The 17,131-nt window shown below is 36.2% G+C and overlaps 1 protein-coding gene across 3 annotated transcripts in view; it reads right to left on the minus strand.

Annotated features, from left to right (window-relative positions):
- PAM (peptidylglycine alpha-amidating monooxygenase) overlaps window positions 1-14,678 on the minus strand; it is a 79,365-nt gene extending 64,687 nt beyond the window's left edge. For all 3 annotated transcript variants that reach the window (XM_009328719.1, XM_009328718.1, XM_009328720.1), the window contains exons 1-3: window positions 14,203-14,678; window positions 12,913-13,033; window positions 4,122-4,179 (exon numbers count right to left, since the gene is read on the minus strand). In XM_009328719.1, coding sequence (XP_009326994.1) covers window positions 4,122-4,179; window positions 12,913-13,033; window positions 14,203-14,294 — 271 coding nt within the window. In that variant the 5' untranslated portion in view covers window positions 14,295-14,678. The remainder of the gene's footprint in view (window positions 1-4,121; window positions 4,180-12,912; window positions 13,034-14,202) is intronic.
- Window positions 14,679-17,131: the final 2,453 nt, after the last annotated feature.

Below are 17,131 nucleotides of genomic sequence, written 5' to 3' on the forward strand. Positions count from 1 at the left end.
GGTCTGCCTGTTAAAGACTGAGGCAAAGAAGGCATTAAGTACCTCAGCCTTTTCCTCATCCTCGGTGACAACGTTCCCCCCCGCATCCAATAAAGGATGGAGATTCTCCTTGGCTCTCTTCTTGTTATTAATATATTTGTAAAAACTTTTTTTGTTGTCTTTAACGACAGCGGCCAGGTTGCGTTCTAGCTGGGCTTGTGCCTTTCTCATTTTCTCTCTGCATGACCTAACGAGATCCCTGTGCTCTTCTTGAGTCGCCTGATGTGGATTATTGTCCCAGTTTCATGAGGGGAAAAAAATTAATCAAATAGATTCTAACCCTATTTTTGGAGCCAAGGGCTGTTGTGAAAAGTGAGGAAAAACTGCCAAAAGTTAAGGCATGCAAGTTAAATTCTAGCTTGAAGACATAAGGCATGCCATCAGATTGTAAGGAAATCCCAAAGCTGAGGACTTGGTTTGGGAACTGAGATGCACCCACATGCCCTGGGAAGGTACTTTGAGTATCACATATGAGTTCAGAAATGCTAAACTTGCCAGCATGATTGAAGTCCAAAGACTACATAACATATTTTTTTTCTGATAAGCAAGTTCTACTCATTCCATAGCTAAAAAACTAATCTGCATTACAGAAAGGCCTTTTGTTTCGACGTTTTTATCAGTAACAATTAGTAGTGAAATTACAGCTAACTCTCGCATGGGACAGACAATGTGTCATTTTATGTGGACTTCCTACCTTAGTTTTCAGGTGTTTCAGGTGTTTTAAGCTGCTGTTACAAATTTAAGTGAGAGACTGAATTTCTGAAGGAGTTCATAAGCAGTTCACAGATGTGAAATTTAATGAACTTTATTGCCAAACTTGATACCTGTACAAAACGTGCTATAAGTAACACCTAAAGGACAGCCTTCAATAAAGGTAAAATTACAGGTTAGTAATAGAAAATAATGCACCACAGTTAACAAAGCAAAATCAGATTTCTGTGTGAGCCACTTGCATACACTATTTTAGCTCACATATCTCATCATTGCTTCTGAAGGAAGAGTTGAAAAACGTCTCAATCTGCCTGTAAGCTTAAAAGAGTTTGTTGTTGTACAGTTGGTTACTCTGTTCCAGTACAGTTATTTCCTTAGCAGCACACCTAGGCTTATACCAGTCTTCCAAACAGACAAAAAGCCATTTAAAAAATCCTATGTTGTAAAAACCATACAAATTAGCATGAGATTCAAGCCAAATGCAGTACCTGTCACTACCGAACGCTTAAGAAATGTCAAACAAAAGCCTTATGTTCCTAGTTGAAAGCCTCTACATTTTACAATAATGAACAGAAGATTACTCATAGTTAAATATTTTTTATGTATGGAAAAGTGCTACAAAATTATTATCAAAATAACAGTAACAGTTTTGGTATATATACTAAATCTGAATAAAGTCTGACTTACTTTCCTGACCAAGTACTACTTTGAATTATGAACTCCGGGAGAAACAGGAATGAAGAGAACATAACATCAATTTAACCTTAACAGTGTCTAGTTAAGCTATGTATTTAAAAAAATGATTTCTAAGAAGTTCATCTTTACAAATAACAATTCAATGATATAAAGTTGATATCCTTTTTTTAAAAAAAAAATTGCTGTCTTCTCTATAAAGAAATTTATCAACATACCAGTGTCCACAGTTTGGCAGATTAGGGAGACATTAGAGGCCTTCAATACAGTGAATTCATCATTACTTGGCAATAGGGAAGTTTATATATGCCATACTAGAGTAACAAACCCACAGCATCTCAGAGTCATGTATAGACAAAAAGTAAAAAATCATCTACTTATTTCAGTTTGTGTTGCTGGAAGTAATAGGCTCCATCCGATTTCTACAGCACAATCTGACAGATAGGGACTCACCATGAGTCAGTAAGAAAAAGACACATTTATTTACTGGTCACCCATATATCACAAAGTAAAACAGAAACTAATGAAAATTAATTACACCATTTAGTGGCAATGCAATGAAGGCAGATTCTGCTTAAACCATAAAAATGTAGACACTATGCTTTGTAAAAGAAGTATTTCATTCTCTATGTGTCAATTTTCTATGCATATTTAAGCAACACAAAATACATGCATGCAAGTAAGTTAATAATTAGCTTCACAACACTTAACGGTACAAAGAAATACTGAAGGAAAAACTCCACTAAGCCTGTCATTTCTTAGATGATGATACCTATGGTAAAAATCTCTTTCCTGCGAAGATTTAATTTGCTATTCAGGTATTTTACAAGATAGGTCAGTTTGCATTCTTTCTATTCTCTACAGTTGGATATGTTTGAGTCTAGTCTTTCCAATGATTAGGCAATTTCTGTTGATTGTGAAGACTCCAATCTGACAAATCTTTTCCACTGAAAACACTTTCCAGTGACTTTATTGAAGCGAGATGCAACTGATCACATGCTTAAGATTGACCACATGCCTATCCATTTTGGTGGAAGGGACCAAAGAGAAAAAAAAAGCAAGCAATTTTGTTTTATTTTCAAGGCTTCCAAATGTAAGAGGTTGTAAGCAATGCTATCATGGGAAAACTTTTATGTTCACAGAACAAAGTTTGTTTTTTTTTAAAATTTGCTCATCAAGTTCCTCTTGCTCTTCAAAGCTCCACCTGACAACTAGAATGGTTTTCTTTGCCCAAACCTTATACTGCTTTGTAATGACATGTACTCAAGCACAATGATCATTGGAAAGGTGACCAAATCCTATAAAAATCTGGTGAAGAACATGTAAACAACTAAAACCTGAAAGTTTCTCAGTCTTCAGAGAAAAAAAATGGATTGCCTTGCATGATTCACATTAAGACTTTGCATAAATACCACTTTTAAGCAAATTCCTTTAGTAGGTCTTTTTAAACATATACACAACTGAAAGAAGTTTATGTGGCTTTAACACATGTAAACACCAAATGACAGAACTAAATGTGCAGCAATCTAATAAAGAATTGAACTATGCAATTTTGCAACTCAGTGAAGCACTAAATAAAAATTGCTTAAGCAGCAGGTTAGTATGCCTTTCTGTGAATCACTTGAAAGCAGAAGAGTCTATTGCACACACTGCACAGCAAGTATAGTTTATCAGAGAATGAACACTCACTCCCTTTTATGCTCATTTTTCTTTCTGGGGTCAAACTCACAGCCAAAATGTGAGGTCAGGTTCTGACATCTTTACCAAACAATACAGAGAAAGCAGTGAAGAAAATTTACCCTATTTTTTTAGTTACTATAATACAACATGAAAATCTAAACAAAATACTCTATTTCTGAAGGATTTCCACAAGGAAATCCACATGGAACAATAGTCTCATAATACACTACAACAAAAACTGCATGGGATTCCGACCATATTTATTGTAAATGCAGATATCCTAAAATGCAAAAAAAGAGTAAAGGAAGAAAAATATAGACATTTTAACTTCTCATTGTTTTCTTTTATTTCAGCTTATAGTATGTTCTGATAGTGAAACTATCTTCAGCCAAACCAACAAGCTCTTTACCTGAACAACTGTATGTTCACAAGCAAGGCAAAACAAAATTAAAAGTACCTCAAAGACCTTCTGAACAGATGGCGTTGTTTTGCCGATCTATATGATCTCAGCATTTGTACACTATCACAGTATTTCCTGCTATTTGTCTGCCAACTTATTCATGCCGCGACATTTTAAAAAAAAAAAAAAAAAAAAGAGGGGAGAGTGTTTGGTTACTGCAACCAACACTGACTGTAAGTGCAAAGGATTTACAGTCTGTACCAGCAGGTAAATAAACAGTCTGCTCAGTGGAGCAGAATTAAGCATCCAGCCAGAGACAGAAAGCCAATACTTTACAAATGGGGCTGTTTGGTACTGACTGCCAGAGGCATCTGCATGCAGCTCCTTAACTGCTATTACTCATGAATCTCTCCAGATACAGTTTGTTATCTTGACTCTAAGTAGCTCTCTCTAGTTTGTTTCTGTATTAGGCATGATGAATGCATTTTGGAAACTCTGAGAGCCAAAGATTAAGCCAATATGATTCAAAGAAAAAAAAGAAAATGCTGAGGTTCTTCAAAATGGCTTGCTTAGGTTCTTCCAGTCAACCAATACTCACCTACATAGGCTTCATCATCCACTGGCAGGGGTACTGACATGCAGAGGTAGGTATCAGACTATTAAAAGACAAAAGGACAGAAATTACCTTTTAATTGGGAATATTTAGAATGAAAAGAATAGAAACAAAGCATCAAAATTCTCTACACTTTCTGAAGATGAATGTGGGAATACTAAACACACTAATATATAAAAATTATATACTTATCAGCCTTAGCAGTGAATTTATTTGCAGTGGTTAAGAAACAACGCCCCCTCCTTGCCCACTAAAAATTTGAAGGGGTAACAGTCCCTCTCGATGTCCAAATAAACAGCATGAATCAATGACTGTGCTACATACAGTGAAAAGAATTATTGAGCTTCTGATTCATTGTGTTCTTCGTATGCACTACTTTCTCAGTATTTATAAACTTACTATAACCTAAGAATCAATGGCACTTGAGTGGAGGGGGAGGTGCTGATCTCCTCTCTCTGGTGACCAGCGACAGGACACGAGGAAATGGAATGAAGCTGCATCAGGGGAAGTTCAGGTTGGACATTAGGAAAAGGTTCTTCACTGAGAGGGTGGTCGGTCACTGGAACAGGCTCCCCAGGGAAGTAGTCACGGCACCAAGCCTGTCAGGGTTCAAGGAGCACCTGGACGATGCTCTTAGTCATATGGTTTAGTTTTAGGTAGTCCTGTGAAGAGCAGGGAGTCAGACTCAATGATCCTTATGGGTCTCTTCCAACTTGAGATATTCTATGATTCTGTGACTTCATAGTTAAATAGATTTCTGCCACAAAGTGCCATTGTAGCAGCAATCATAGAAATACATTTATTTTCGATTCATGCACCTAATCCTATTATGATCGATGAAAATATTCTTCCCTGAGCATTCTAACAAACAACACGTCCTTTAAAACAACGAAGACAATCAATTAAAAAAGAAACAATTCGATATGTGATTTTCTTGCTTAAACATTGTAAAGGACTAACATGTTCCTGGAGCAATGGATGAACAATCTGCACAAGAAACAGTGGGCAGAAAACTTATCAAGAATGCCCTCTTCATAATGCTACAGTTGCCTTTCTTGCCTAGAAGACTTTTGATTTGAGTTTAAAACACTCAGCATGTAAGCCTTGGAAGTATTCCTGGATTAAAATATGAACCAATTAAAATGCAAACACCGTAAACTCAGAGCAATGCCACAAACAAAATCCAAGTTTTCCATCTACAATCACCTTGGATAACTATGAAAGAACTTGCAATATAAAACGAAGTCCTTGAGAACAGTAAAACCTAAATATGGCAACCCTACTGAAAGGAAGGCTCTTACTTTGTACATCAAAAAAACAGTCAGTAAATCATTGGAACAGCACAAATTACATTTTTTAAATGCATAAGAACTACACAAACAAAAAATGAAGTCAGTGTCATCTTTGTAAGCTAGATGAAGGGCAGGTCCTACAAAAGCATCACCTAGAAAAAACACGACCTGCTTTACTGAGAGATTTGGCCAAAGATGATGTAGGATATCTAGCTTACTATTGTAAGAAATAAATTCATTGCCATGGTTTATTTACATGTAACAGAGATTAGGCTATAAGGTCAGCAATGTGGTTATTGGGTTAATAGCTACACTATTAACTATTTTAGACCTTTCTTTCCAACTTTTAAGGCTGGATAAGAAAGGAAAGATGTCAGCTACTGCAATTTCACTACAGCCATGAAACAAAAAACTGACAGGACTTTCATAAGGACTGCACTAAACAGATGAAGATAAAATTCCTGCTATGAAAAACTTCAAAACTAATTTGAAAGAAGACACCGCAAATAGGTGTAAACAATTAAATGCAACTGAGAAGGAAGGACAGGTACAATGGTGATTAACAATATGTGATTACACAAAGCAGTGATGTGCACAGATAAGAAACCATTTTTGGTGTTTTTGCTAGAAGGATGAACAAAGGTCAGCTGAGCCAACTGACATGAATGCCTTTGTGTCCTCTGGTTATATGCATTTACAGAATGAGCATACTAAAGCCTTCTAGAAATTGAAAAGGAAATATTCTACCTCTTCTCTTTAACCTGGGTTCAGAAGTAGATTTTTTTTAAAAAAACCTTCATTTAGAACATTATACCCAAACTTTGAAAGTCAATGGCAGCAATGCTTCACATTGTAGTAGAAACAAACAGTAGATTCTTTGTCTTTAAACACAAATTGAATTTAGAAACAGTGTGGACTAAAAATAAGGATGACATGTATCTTTTGAAAGTATCATTTACCCAATTAAGAATTAAATTAGTTAAGAAGAGAGTATTAGGACTTACTATGGATGCAATGGCTAAGATTTTATAACTTGTGTCATAACGTCTACAAAGATTATCAGAAGTCTAGATTTACTTGTATTTTTGGTTCTTTCTTTTTTTAATCGAAGACTGTTAACTGGAAATTATAGATGTATTAAAATGGTACTGTGCTACTCATTTATCTGAGCTGTGGCAGAACTCGGTTCACACCTCCCTGACTCAGTGTTAAAACACATCTACAAGTAGCAACTGTCCCAGATAAACATCTTTCTTCCATGTTCTTCTGTCATCTGTCTTCAATACCGATGTACTCTACATTGTGTAGTTTAGATACATGCTCTTAGGTAATCTGATGTGCCTTTAGGATTTTAATCTTAAAACACAGCACAGTTTTTTAAGAGGAAAAAAAAAAAGCAAAAATTAATGAGGCCCACTGCTTTGGAGAAGAAACAGGGTGGGGAAGAAGAAAGGGAATATTCAAAGATTTTACTTCCCATCTGTTTGTTATTGTTTATATTGTGTTACATTAGTCATCTTCAGATTGTCCTCCAAAGTAATCTGAAGCGACTCCATTCCATTAACAAGATATCCTGGCCAGCAGTTACTTTAGCATGACAAGCCTATAGATGATCAGTACAGTCAAAGCATTGAATTGTTAAAATTCCATACTACTCACACGGTGTGGTTTCATATCCCTTACCCCTTCCTACTGTTCCACCCTACTACCCCACATTGTTTTTAAAACATTTATCTCCTCTTCTTCTCTATCAAAATGTATTTTTCAAAAGCCAGGAAACAAACCCACAAAATTACCCTAAATACAACCTTTTTCAAAATGCTTCCAATAACTTTTTAAAAGGAAAGAAGCATATTTAGAAAAAAAAAAAATTTCCAAGATTATCTATGGGTTAAAAATAATTTGACAAATTCATGACGCAAAGAACTATCACTATCTATTAAATATGATAGTCTGGACTAAAACTCCAAGCCAGCAACCTCTCATTATTACTGCAAACAGGGAGGGTATGTTCTAGTTTTTGCATTACTACTCTCCTATCATACCTCTTATGGTCTTTCCATAAATAACTCCTATTAGGTATAGTCAGAGAAAAGATCGCTTGGCCAAATGGATAATGCAGTCAATCAATGTGGTCATTCTGAAGTCTTTACCATTACTGGCATAAAAACTCGACCTGGCATAGTCACAAGTGTTTTCCATTTTGTTTCTGACGTACAAGCCAGGTTGTATTTAGCTAATAAGATAAAATGAGCAAATGAAAAAACAGCTATTGGATTCAACAAAACAGATTCTGGTTGCTTATCTCCAATTGTCGATGTTCCAGACTTCAAACACAAGAAGAGCAGGAACATCCTGACACTAAAGCATTACAAAAGGCAGAATCCACAGTAATTCTGTCCTGTTTTCTCTACCTCACCGTAAGTAGGTCTGTGAGCATGAGGGTGCACATTTGATTCATCTTCAGAAGAAAATTATTATGTGGACTTCAACTTGCATAAGAAACAAGCCGGGGGGGGAAAAGTGAGATTGCTCCACTGTGCACAACCCCATCAATTCAGACGTGTCCAAAAAAAGTGAAAAGACGAGACGAATAGAACTTTCAAAGTGCAACAGGCTGCCTTTTGAAAGCAGACTGGGGAGGAGGGGAAGAGAAAAGCCCCATGTTTTTCCATCCCATCTCCTGCCCCCCCACTCTTTTCTTTAAAGGAAGAATCTTTGTTTTTAATAAGGGCCATTACTGACTAATAATTGCATCACTTCTCATAAATCTCTGGTATTGATATTCACTGGGCCAGGGTCCGGATTCATATAAGTAACTAAATTCTACTTTTTACACAATTTCACCCTAAGTAATAACTAAGTCATTCACACAACTTTCTCCAGAGTCAAAGCAAGTCTTGGGGAATCTTAGGTCAAGATCTCAACTTGGTTGTCGTAGCAATAGTAAAGAAAGAGATGCCAGTAATTCATGGGTATCCGAATGATCAAATTTCCTTCTTGTTTTACATATTCTTATCTGGTATGCTATACCCAGGCAAACTGGAGATGAGAAGGAAGATTTTAAATGAAGACTTCAAACTGAGAAACTAAAGTTACGAAATTGAATATGCAGGTATTACGAGTCACTGCTGACCTACTGGTAGAAGCTCAAGATAAGCAGTTTCAAAAAAAAAAAAAAAAAAAAAAAGACTTGCAAAATCCATTAGACAAGAACGCCTCCACACTAACAATATCCCACCAAATAATGATATCTTTTACCACTTTTTGTGCCTTTAGCAATATTTATGGTTTCAAGTGTACACTTAAGAACTCAGCCAATGCTGTACCAAAATTAATTTACCAATGAAAAGTTTGTTCAGCATAAAGCATGGTAGTAATTAATTAAAAAACCCAAACAAATTATTACTTATGAACAAAATTACTGGAGACACAGTTTTAATTGCACTATAATTTTTTACCATTATTTCTTATTTGATTTGTAGCAAACACAGATATTCACAGCAGCAAAACCGTTACCAGCAGAGTAAACATGTTTACCCTGCATTCTTAATAATGCTTTCACAAAACAGCCTTCGATTTGCTTAACAGTATTGGGTTTTGTATCTGAAATTTAGAGTTTTCAAAATAAGCTGATCCCATCCCTTCCCCCAAGATAAAACATACTGCTTCCCATTTAAATAATAAGTCCTAACATACTATTAATTTACTGTGCAGAGTGATAATTTTCTTATAATTATCTTAAGTATAAAGAGCGATTATAGAATTTTTCCCTCAGAACTGAAAAAGCCCTTTGGTCTTCCTCTCCACAGCTCTTAGATGTCCTCCACCCTTCAGCAGCACACCACAATTACTCTTCACATGACATATTAGTTGCATTTTTCCCTACTGTGCAATTGGAATAATTATTAAGAAAAACAGAGTATTTAAGTACCGCAGATATTGTGTCCCCCACTTATGAGAGGTGGTACCGTTCAAAAGCACCAACGAACATAAAACACATTTATTAACCGAGCTGGAAAACCATAAGTACCGCGGATATTGTTTCCCCCCCCCCACTTATGAGAGGTGGTACTGTTCAAAAGCACCAACAAACATAAAACACATTTATTAACCGAGCTGGAAAACCATTCTACCTCACTGATTTCCAGATTTGTATTGTTTGAATACACACTTCGGTGCCCCTATTCATAAGGAGCACTCTGAGCAGTTTCACATGAATGTTCATGTTTGGAGCTCGTGCCAAAAGAATGCACAACTTGGGGGCAGATCTGCACGGTTAGCGCACTCCTAAGCTGCATAAGGGGTCAGTTCTCATTGATTCACTCACAGGGCAGCTGCAGCTACAGAATGTAAGGCAACCCGCCCCCCCCCAGCCCTCCAAAGTCACTACAAGTCTAGTAACTCACTGGAAAAAAACTTAGGGTTTTTGCCAACCTTTCCCACAGCCTTGACAACACAAGATACACATGAACTGAATTTTATGCAACTAACCTAGCAGTACAAGGACAGACGTTAAACTTGGCTCCAGCCATTTGCAAATCATTCCACCAAGAATTTTACCACCTTCACTATTATAGCTGCTACTATGCAGATGATACAAAATCATTTGGGGTTTCTTTCCCTCCTCCTCCTGTTTGGAAATGTGTACATATTTCCTCCATGAACCAGGTACATATTTCACAGAGTTTAAGCTGTATGTTAGCTATATGCCCCTACACTAAGAAAATTCAATGATTCCTACAGTGAGCATTCCAAAACAACAATGTGAATGCTCATAATCTAGGTACAACCTTACTGGTAGTACCAAAAATTCCTCTCAATTTCAGGGAATACATGCAGATGGTTAGACTTCTTGGAATCCCAAGAGATTTACTTTCAGTATCCGTTTTCAACAAGAATTATCCAGGAAGCTGGAGTATCAAGGACTTTGGAAAATAAAATTAAATACGATTGCCTACAGTGATGCTATGGAAGAACTCAGCTCAGCAGAAGTTCCCTTTCTTTTTCGAGCTTGGAGATATTTTTGACTAAACAACCAGTGACTCCAGCCCTTCCAGAACAATTCTTCCATTACATGAACCTTCTGATTGTATGTCTACTGCAGGTCACACTTGTCATAAACTGTAAACAAAGAACTGGTTAGTTCCATCTTTCTGTTAGCTAGCTGTGACTCTAGATAAAAAATGTGACTGTCATGTGTGCATACCACCAAGAGAGAAAGATGCCAGAAGAATTCAGTTTGTGAAGTCTCCTGAAATATGTGGCCAAACAGTGAATTCAGACTCCGTAACGATCCAGTTGAAACAAAGTTTTCTTTTCACAAAAAATGCACGACAAAGAAGAGATAGCATAGAACATACTGGTGTTGCTCTAAAGATATTCTTCTGTTCTCTAGAATTTAACTTGTTCACATCTTCTCCACCAATTTCCACTCCTCGTTTTTTTCATTTATTTCCTTTCTCACCTTTCCCACATTAATTGTTATGCTTGAGAACTCAGAAACTGCAATTAGTCATAACCAAAATAGCGATACACCTCCAGAAAGCCCTTAATAAAGCATTTTAGAAATTGCACTTGTCCTCTTACTCTTTGGTTTATTTGCAGATAGACCCTGGAAGCAGAAACCTTTACATCAGAGTCACAGAATATCTCAAGTTGGAAGGGACCCAAAAGGACCATCGAGTCCAACTCCTAACTTACGCTCTTATATAAACATCAGTATGGACAACATGACCTCACAGCAGATCCATGGTCACTAAACACATATTGGCCCACAGTTAGGGCCAAGAGGTACATGAAGAAGATAGTGAGCTAGTAAGAAGCCACTACAGAAGAATTTCCTCTCTAAAGAGGATTCTTCCCTTCCATGTTCCTTCTGCCACAAAAATGAACTAACCACTAGAACTACGAAGCTGTTGGTTATCTCCTCCTGTGAACTGCAAGAAAACGAAGATTGCCTTTTCTGCCATTGCTTCTTGCCAAGTATATCAGCGCTGAACTTGTCTAAATGGGAACCAAGTTTCCTGTACAGGTAGTGTGGGACACTGTGGAAGGTGGAAGGGAAATGAAGAGAAGGGCATGTGAGACTGAGAGAGTAAAATAAAAGTTAGACTTGAAAGTATGTAAGACTAGTTATTGATTATTTTCACTTACCTTTTTAGGAGTTAACTTGGCAAGTTGCTTTCTGTTGCTGTCTTCCCCTGTCCCTCCCCCAAATCTACACTAGACCGTAGCATTTCAGTTTATTGTGTACATAAAGGCTGTCGGCTATTGGTACACATGAATGTGAAAAGTATTATGTCCTCTCTATTAACTGTCACAGCCTTTTGTTGCTAGTGTTGGGTTTTGGTGTTCTTTTTTTTAATAGGAACCTGAAGTGACTGACCCCTTCATATGTGTTTCCTAGCTCTTCAACTAATGACTCCTCAGGTAAAATCAATAAAACGTAGTTACGAATGTGCACCTGGATGAACTGAGAGTACTTTTCACTCTTTCTGAAAGATAAGTTTAATATTTTGCTGCAGACAAATAAGATCTAGTAGAAACTATATTTGTTTCACACTCGCTGGAATGACTCCATTTGCTCCAAATTACATGTTCCAGAGGGGTGCTCCCCAATAACTGAAAACCTCATTTTCCCTTCAGTATTTTTTGAAAGTGCTATCTGCAACAATGAGTCACCATCTACTGCAGCACAACATCCTGCTCTTTCCAAGCATCTGCAGCCCTCTAAAAGAGATGTGGGGTCTTTCAATGACATATATAATTCCCTGCATTTCCTTGCTGAGCAAAAAAACCCATTAATCATTGTCTATCTTGCTTAATGAAAATAAATGTGAAAATGACAGTAGAATCTCAGACGCTTATATGAATCTTAAAAATGTTAATGCTAATGTTAAAAATCTTAATTATTGTCTTCATTTTTACTCACTTTGGCTCAGTAGAAGATAAGCAACTTCAAACCCGAAAGAGTATACCATTATAACTTGTTTATAGTAGCTTTCCTGGAGTATTTTAAGGGTTTAAAATACTGGGTCAAAAGTATTACCCTTATAAAATGCTTTTTGGTGGTTTTCTCCCAGCTTGCCAAAGTTGCAGCAATGTTCAATTTAATGTAACTAAATTCACTGAGGTGTCACCTGAGATTTGGTGTAAACTGCAACTCTAAATAAATGTATGCCTTACTAACACAGCTGGAAATATTTCACTTTAATAAAACTCGTATTTTTTGTTTTAATAAACTTCAGCAATTCAGGGTATGAAACCAACATTTTACAAATAAAATTGATCAGATGAAAAGATTTTTCTCTTATTTGAGATTACTTTTCTGTTTCCAACTTTTCTCTGGACATACATATATCTATGAAAGTCACTCTGGTTTTTTTGTTCATTATATGTGAGTGATATTGTAGACAAGGCTTTATTTTCCTAGCTTATAAAAAAAGAGCAAGTGGCAAAAAGAAAAACTACATTTCTCTCACCTGCTTTGGCATCACCCCAGGCATGCGAATGTCCAATGCAAAATCTGACAGACCAAGTGAAATCACCGGCTGGTCGCCTCCAAGGCATTCACTGGAAAAAGGTCTGGCAGTATCTTTATACCTTAAAGAGAAGGAGCAAAGATTTTTAAAAATATTGATTTTTGTTATGTCTTTCTAAAAAGAACGGTCTTCAGAACTAATAAAGAACTTTGACAATGCTGAGTAGCTCCAGGAATGATCTGGAAATTTCACTCCTTCATGAGCTGAGGAAAACATCTTGGTTATCAAGCACTTACTGAAGTAGTTCCTCTGAGCAATCACACAGACTAGTTTGGAAAACATTAGCTGAAAACGTAACCTGTCATCTCATCTAAATAATTGTCTGAGGTACATGGATGTACGGATAGAGAATTAATTCAGTAGAAAATGTCAAGTACTGTTAATCATTCACAACAGTTTTGGGGGCTTTTTAAGACTATGTACCTGATGTATAATTCAATACAGATTAACTTTAAATAATGTGTAAAGGGAAATTTTTAATTCCAACACCACAACATTTATAGCAACTCCTATTATAAGTAGCAAAGTAAAACAGTGAGTTTTACAACTTCACATGAATACCAAGGTCTGTATTGAATGCAATGTATAAACAAATTGTAAAAACATGTAGATCACTGTAAGGAACTAAATGATAAGACATCTGAAATATGATGCAACACTGATAGAAATTTTGAATATGTATATTCACGTATATATATAAATATAAAAGGGACATGGTAACTTGGTAACTACAGTGTCCAATACACGTCACAAACAGTAAAATGCTTTTTTGGAGAGCTAAGAGGCTACTTCTTTTGTCCACACCACATTAAAGTTTACCTATGCAATTTTGCATTCAAAACCCCTGAAATTTCCCAGGATTGCCCAGTTTTAAGCGACTTGATGCTTTCTCGTTAAAACATCATTTTATACTGCAAACTAACTCGAGCAGTTGAAATATATTTACTCCCTGTGTAATACACCTGTGGCGTTATCTAAAAAGTTCTATTAATTGTTGTTTTGTTATCCTAAACTCACATTTCATAGACCAACCTATGGATAAAACAAGACTTTCTGTCTTCAATATGACAAGAGTGCCATTTCAAAAATGCAGAAAGAAAATTCAGAGCAAGTGAGCAAAACCGAACAAATACCATACACATTTTTATCTAGGACATGATTTTTCATACGTCCATAATATCATAAGTGATTGCATGCATCCAACACATAAGGTCTTCCTGCATAACCCACCTCTTGAAGACAGAAAGTGGGCTTCTGAAACCCAAACAGATGTTTTGAAAAACAAGAAACAGTATTAGGAGGTTGTTAACGAGGCCAGCCATGTCCACCCTGCTGTTCCTGGCCCGATTAAGGGAGCAGAAAAAGTGCAGTGCAGTTCTATGAGCCGTGATCCTTGCAATTAGGCAGCAGCAGCAGTATCAATTCACTGCTTCATTATTATGTGCTCTGTGGGCATCCTCCAGCTTCTGACAGACCATCTGTCTTGGAAGGTGATGCGTTGTAAATCAGGAAGGTGGATGATGCTATGTTGTCTTTATTATTAGCTGTAAAAATCTGTTGAAGAATCTTCCCTTGCAGATAAATGACACTGTACTTCTGTCCACTTAAGGAGCTGAGAAGAAGTAGCGCTCCTGCTGCTTTCTCCCCAGGTTGTGCAGTTAAATCTGCATGTTACTTATCAATCCACAGTGGCAGAGACTCCAAGTGGCGTCGCAGAAACCAGCGTCAGTCATCCTTCAGAACCTGTAAAAATAGAAGCAGATAAAGGATGACTAACACATTACAGCATTAGTTCTCAGCAAATCCCTGTTGAGGCATTTTAATACATTAGTACATTCTTTCACAAGCTTTAGCCCAACCCAGTGAAGATTGCACCAAGTCTGTTGATTCCTCCTTTTCTTCCCCGCCCACCCATACAGGGTCAGAAACTGACACGTTTCATATTGATATACAAAACGCACTCTGGAATACATCTTACATGATAGGAAGAAATACAAAAAACCCCTCAATATGCAAAAGGCAAAGCATAGAGCATTTCACACATAGAAACACTAGTATAATGTGTTCTACAAACAGCAAAAAAAAGTGCCAAACACTGACATGGCAAGGATCAAGGTTTGTAAATTTTATCAACTATGACTAAATGTTTCTGCACATGTTGCAGGCTGGGAGAGTATTTTACTTTTAACACAACCTGTAATACACCATTATGTCATTAAGCTATCTGTTTCTTATGTACTTCAGTTACTTTTTATATCCATTTCAGAAAATTGACACTTACAAATTATTTTTGGAAATACTGCAACAAGAACAATTGAGATCACACTGCTTTATATTACCTGAATATTTTTCTATCCTTTCATATATTGAGGATATATCAGCGTAAACCATTACACTCCTCATTGCTTTAACTGTTCTTACTTCCCCATTTTAGTTGATGCAACATTTTAATTTCAAGAAATTTTTTTTTTTAATAAGTATGCTAGAAAATCACACCGTGTGTTACTGAAGACATATACTAGTATTTTCATTTTCAGTATTTTCACTGAAGACATATACTAGTATTTTCACTAGTATTTTTTGATGTCCAAAATCATTCATGCAACCAATGATACAAGCCTAATTCTTTTTTAATGTAAATATTCATGTCTTCATTCTGCGATCTAAATCATCTTCACTAGTGAACTATGGAAAGCTGCAAAAATATAAAGGACTGTACTATGATGAAAACCAAAAATCTTTTAAAAAAAAGACAAGTGTGATACGCTTCATTAAAAGTTAAGACGACTATAAAAACAGAGGGCCTCATTACTGTTACTGTTTAAGGTATAATTATGCAACAGTAACTGTTCAGCACCTTTGTAAGCCATCTGGCTGGAAGCTCTAGTACTTTTTTTATTTGTATTACCCAAGGAATTATGCCTTTATTTTCAGACCATACTATAAATATGCTTGACAAGCAAGAAGAGCTCTGAAGACCAGAGGCAGGAGGAATACACTGGATTTTAATGTACACAGAATTACAACATTCTGACTTAATTTTCTGGAATCTGAAAAGATATTTTCCAGTGACTAGAAATAAAAACAAATGCTTAATTTTTGCCAGAATCAAGAAGTCTGAGATAGGTTAAACCAAGTCTGTTAGAAACATCTACCTGGTATACAAATTAATAAAAGAAAGCTGCTGAGAAACCTGATCATTAATAGTCTCTCCTCATCTGAAATATGAGGGTTTCTCTACAGCAGCTTTCAATTCTCACTGCAGAGTTAAGCATGGTAATAGCAAAAATCACCAGCACACACCTCAACGGTGTGTTCATCATCAGGAGTATCTGATGATCCATGGCTTTTAGAATGCTGACCACAAGAGAGGAAGGGAAAAAAAAAAAAACCAAACAAAAAAGAGGAATAATCTGGAATTATCTAAAAAAGCAAAGAAATTAAATCTGAAGTGAGATCAATACATGTATGCCTAACATCTGTACATTCTACTTAAAAAATGGGCCAATTTCATCTGCAAGCTTTGTTTTTAACTACAGTTTCATCAGCTGGATGGATATGAAATGGATAAAAGTTTAATGCATCTGGTACGTAAGATTAGACCCCGATACAACCAAATTTTACATTTGGGAGAAAAGAAGAAAAAAAAAGAAAAAAAAAAGGCAGCACCATTCTGAAGAGATTTCAATGTAATTTTAGATATGATGCAATAAACAAGAATATCAGACAACACAGGAAAAAAGTAAGGATGAGAGATTCAATAAGATGATTGCATAGTTACTTAGGTTCATTATGTGGACATCTTGATACCACTGTTTTGCTCTCAATTTGGGGTAAGAGATCCCAAAGGAACAGAAGAAGTGAAGTAAAAAAGACACAATTAATGACGAAGACTAGAGTGAAAGGAGAGAAAGGGAGATGAAAATTAGATTGGGCAATGTAAGCATGTTATTTTATCCCATATGCCCTACCCAGACATAGCAAAAAACAATGATATAAAAGAAGGGAGTATAGAAAAACAAAATAGTAAACAGCAACTAGCACGAGGGCATCTTACTGAACAAGCTGAAGGAGAAAAAAAAAGAAAAAAATGTAGCCAAGAAGCTGGAATTCAAAATACAAGTCAAAATACCACCAAAAAAGTAACAATATTTCAATG

The sequence above is a fragment of the Pygoscelis adeliae genome, unplaced genomic scaffold, assembly GCF_000699105.1.
Source record: "Pygoscelis adeliae isolate BGI_AS28 unplaced genomic scaffold, ASM69910v1 Scaffold16, whole genome shotgun sequence".
NCBI lineage: Eukaryota > Metazoa > Chordata > Aves > Sphenisciformes > Spheniscidae > Pygoscelis > Pygoscelis adeliae.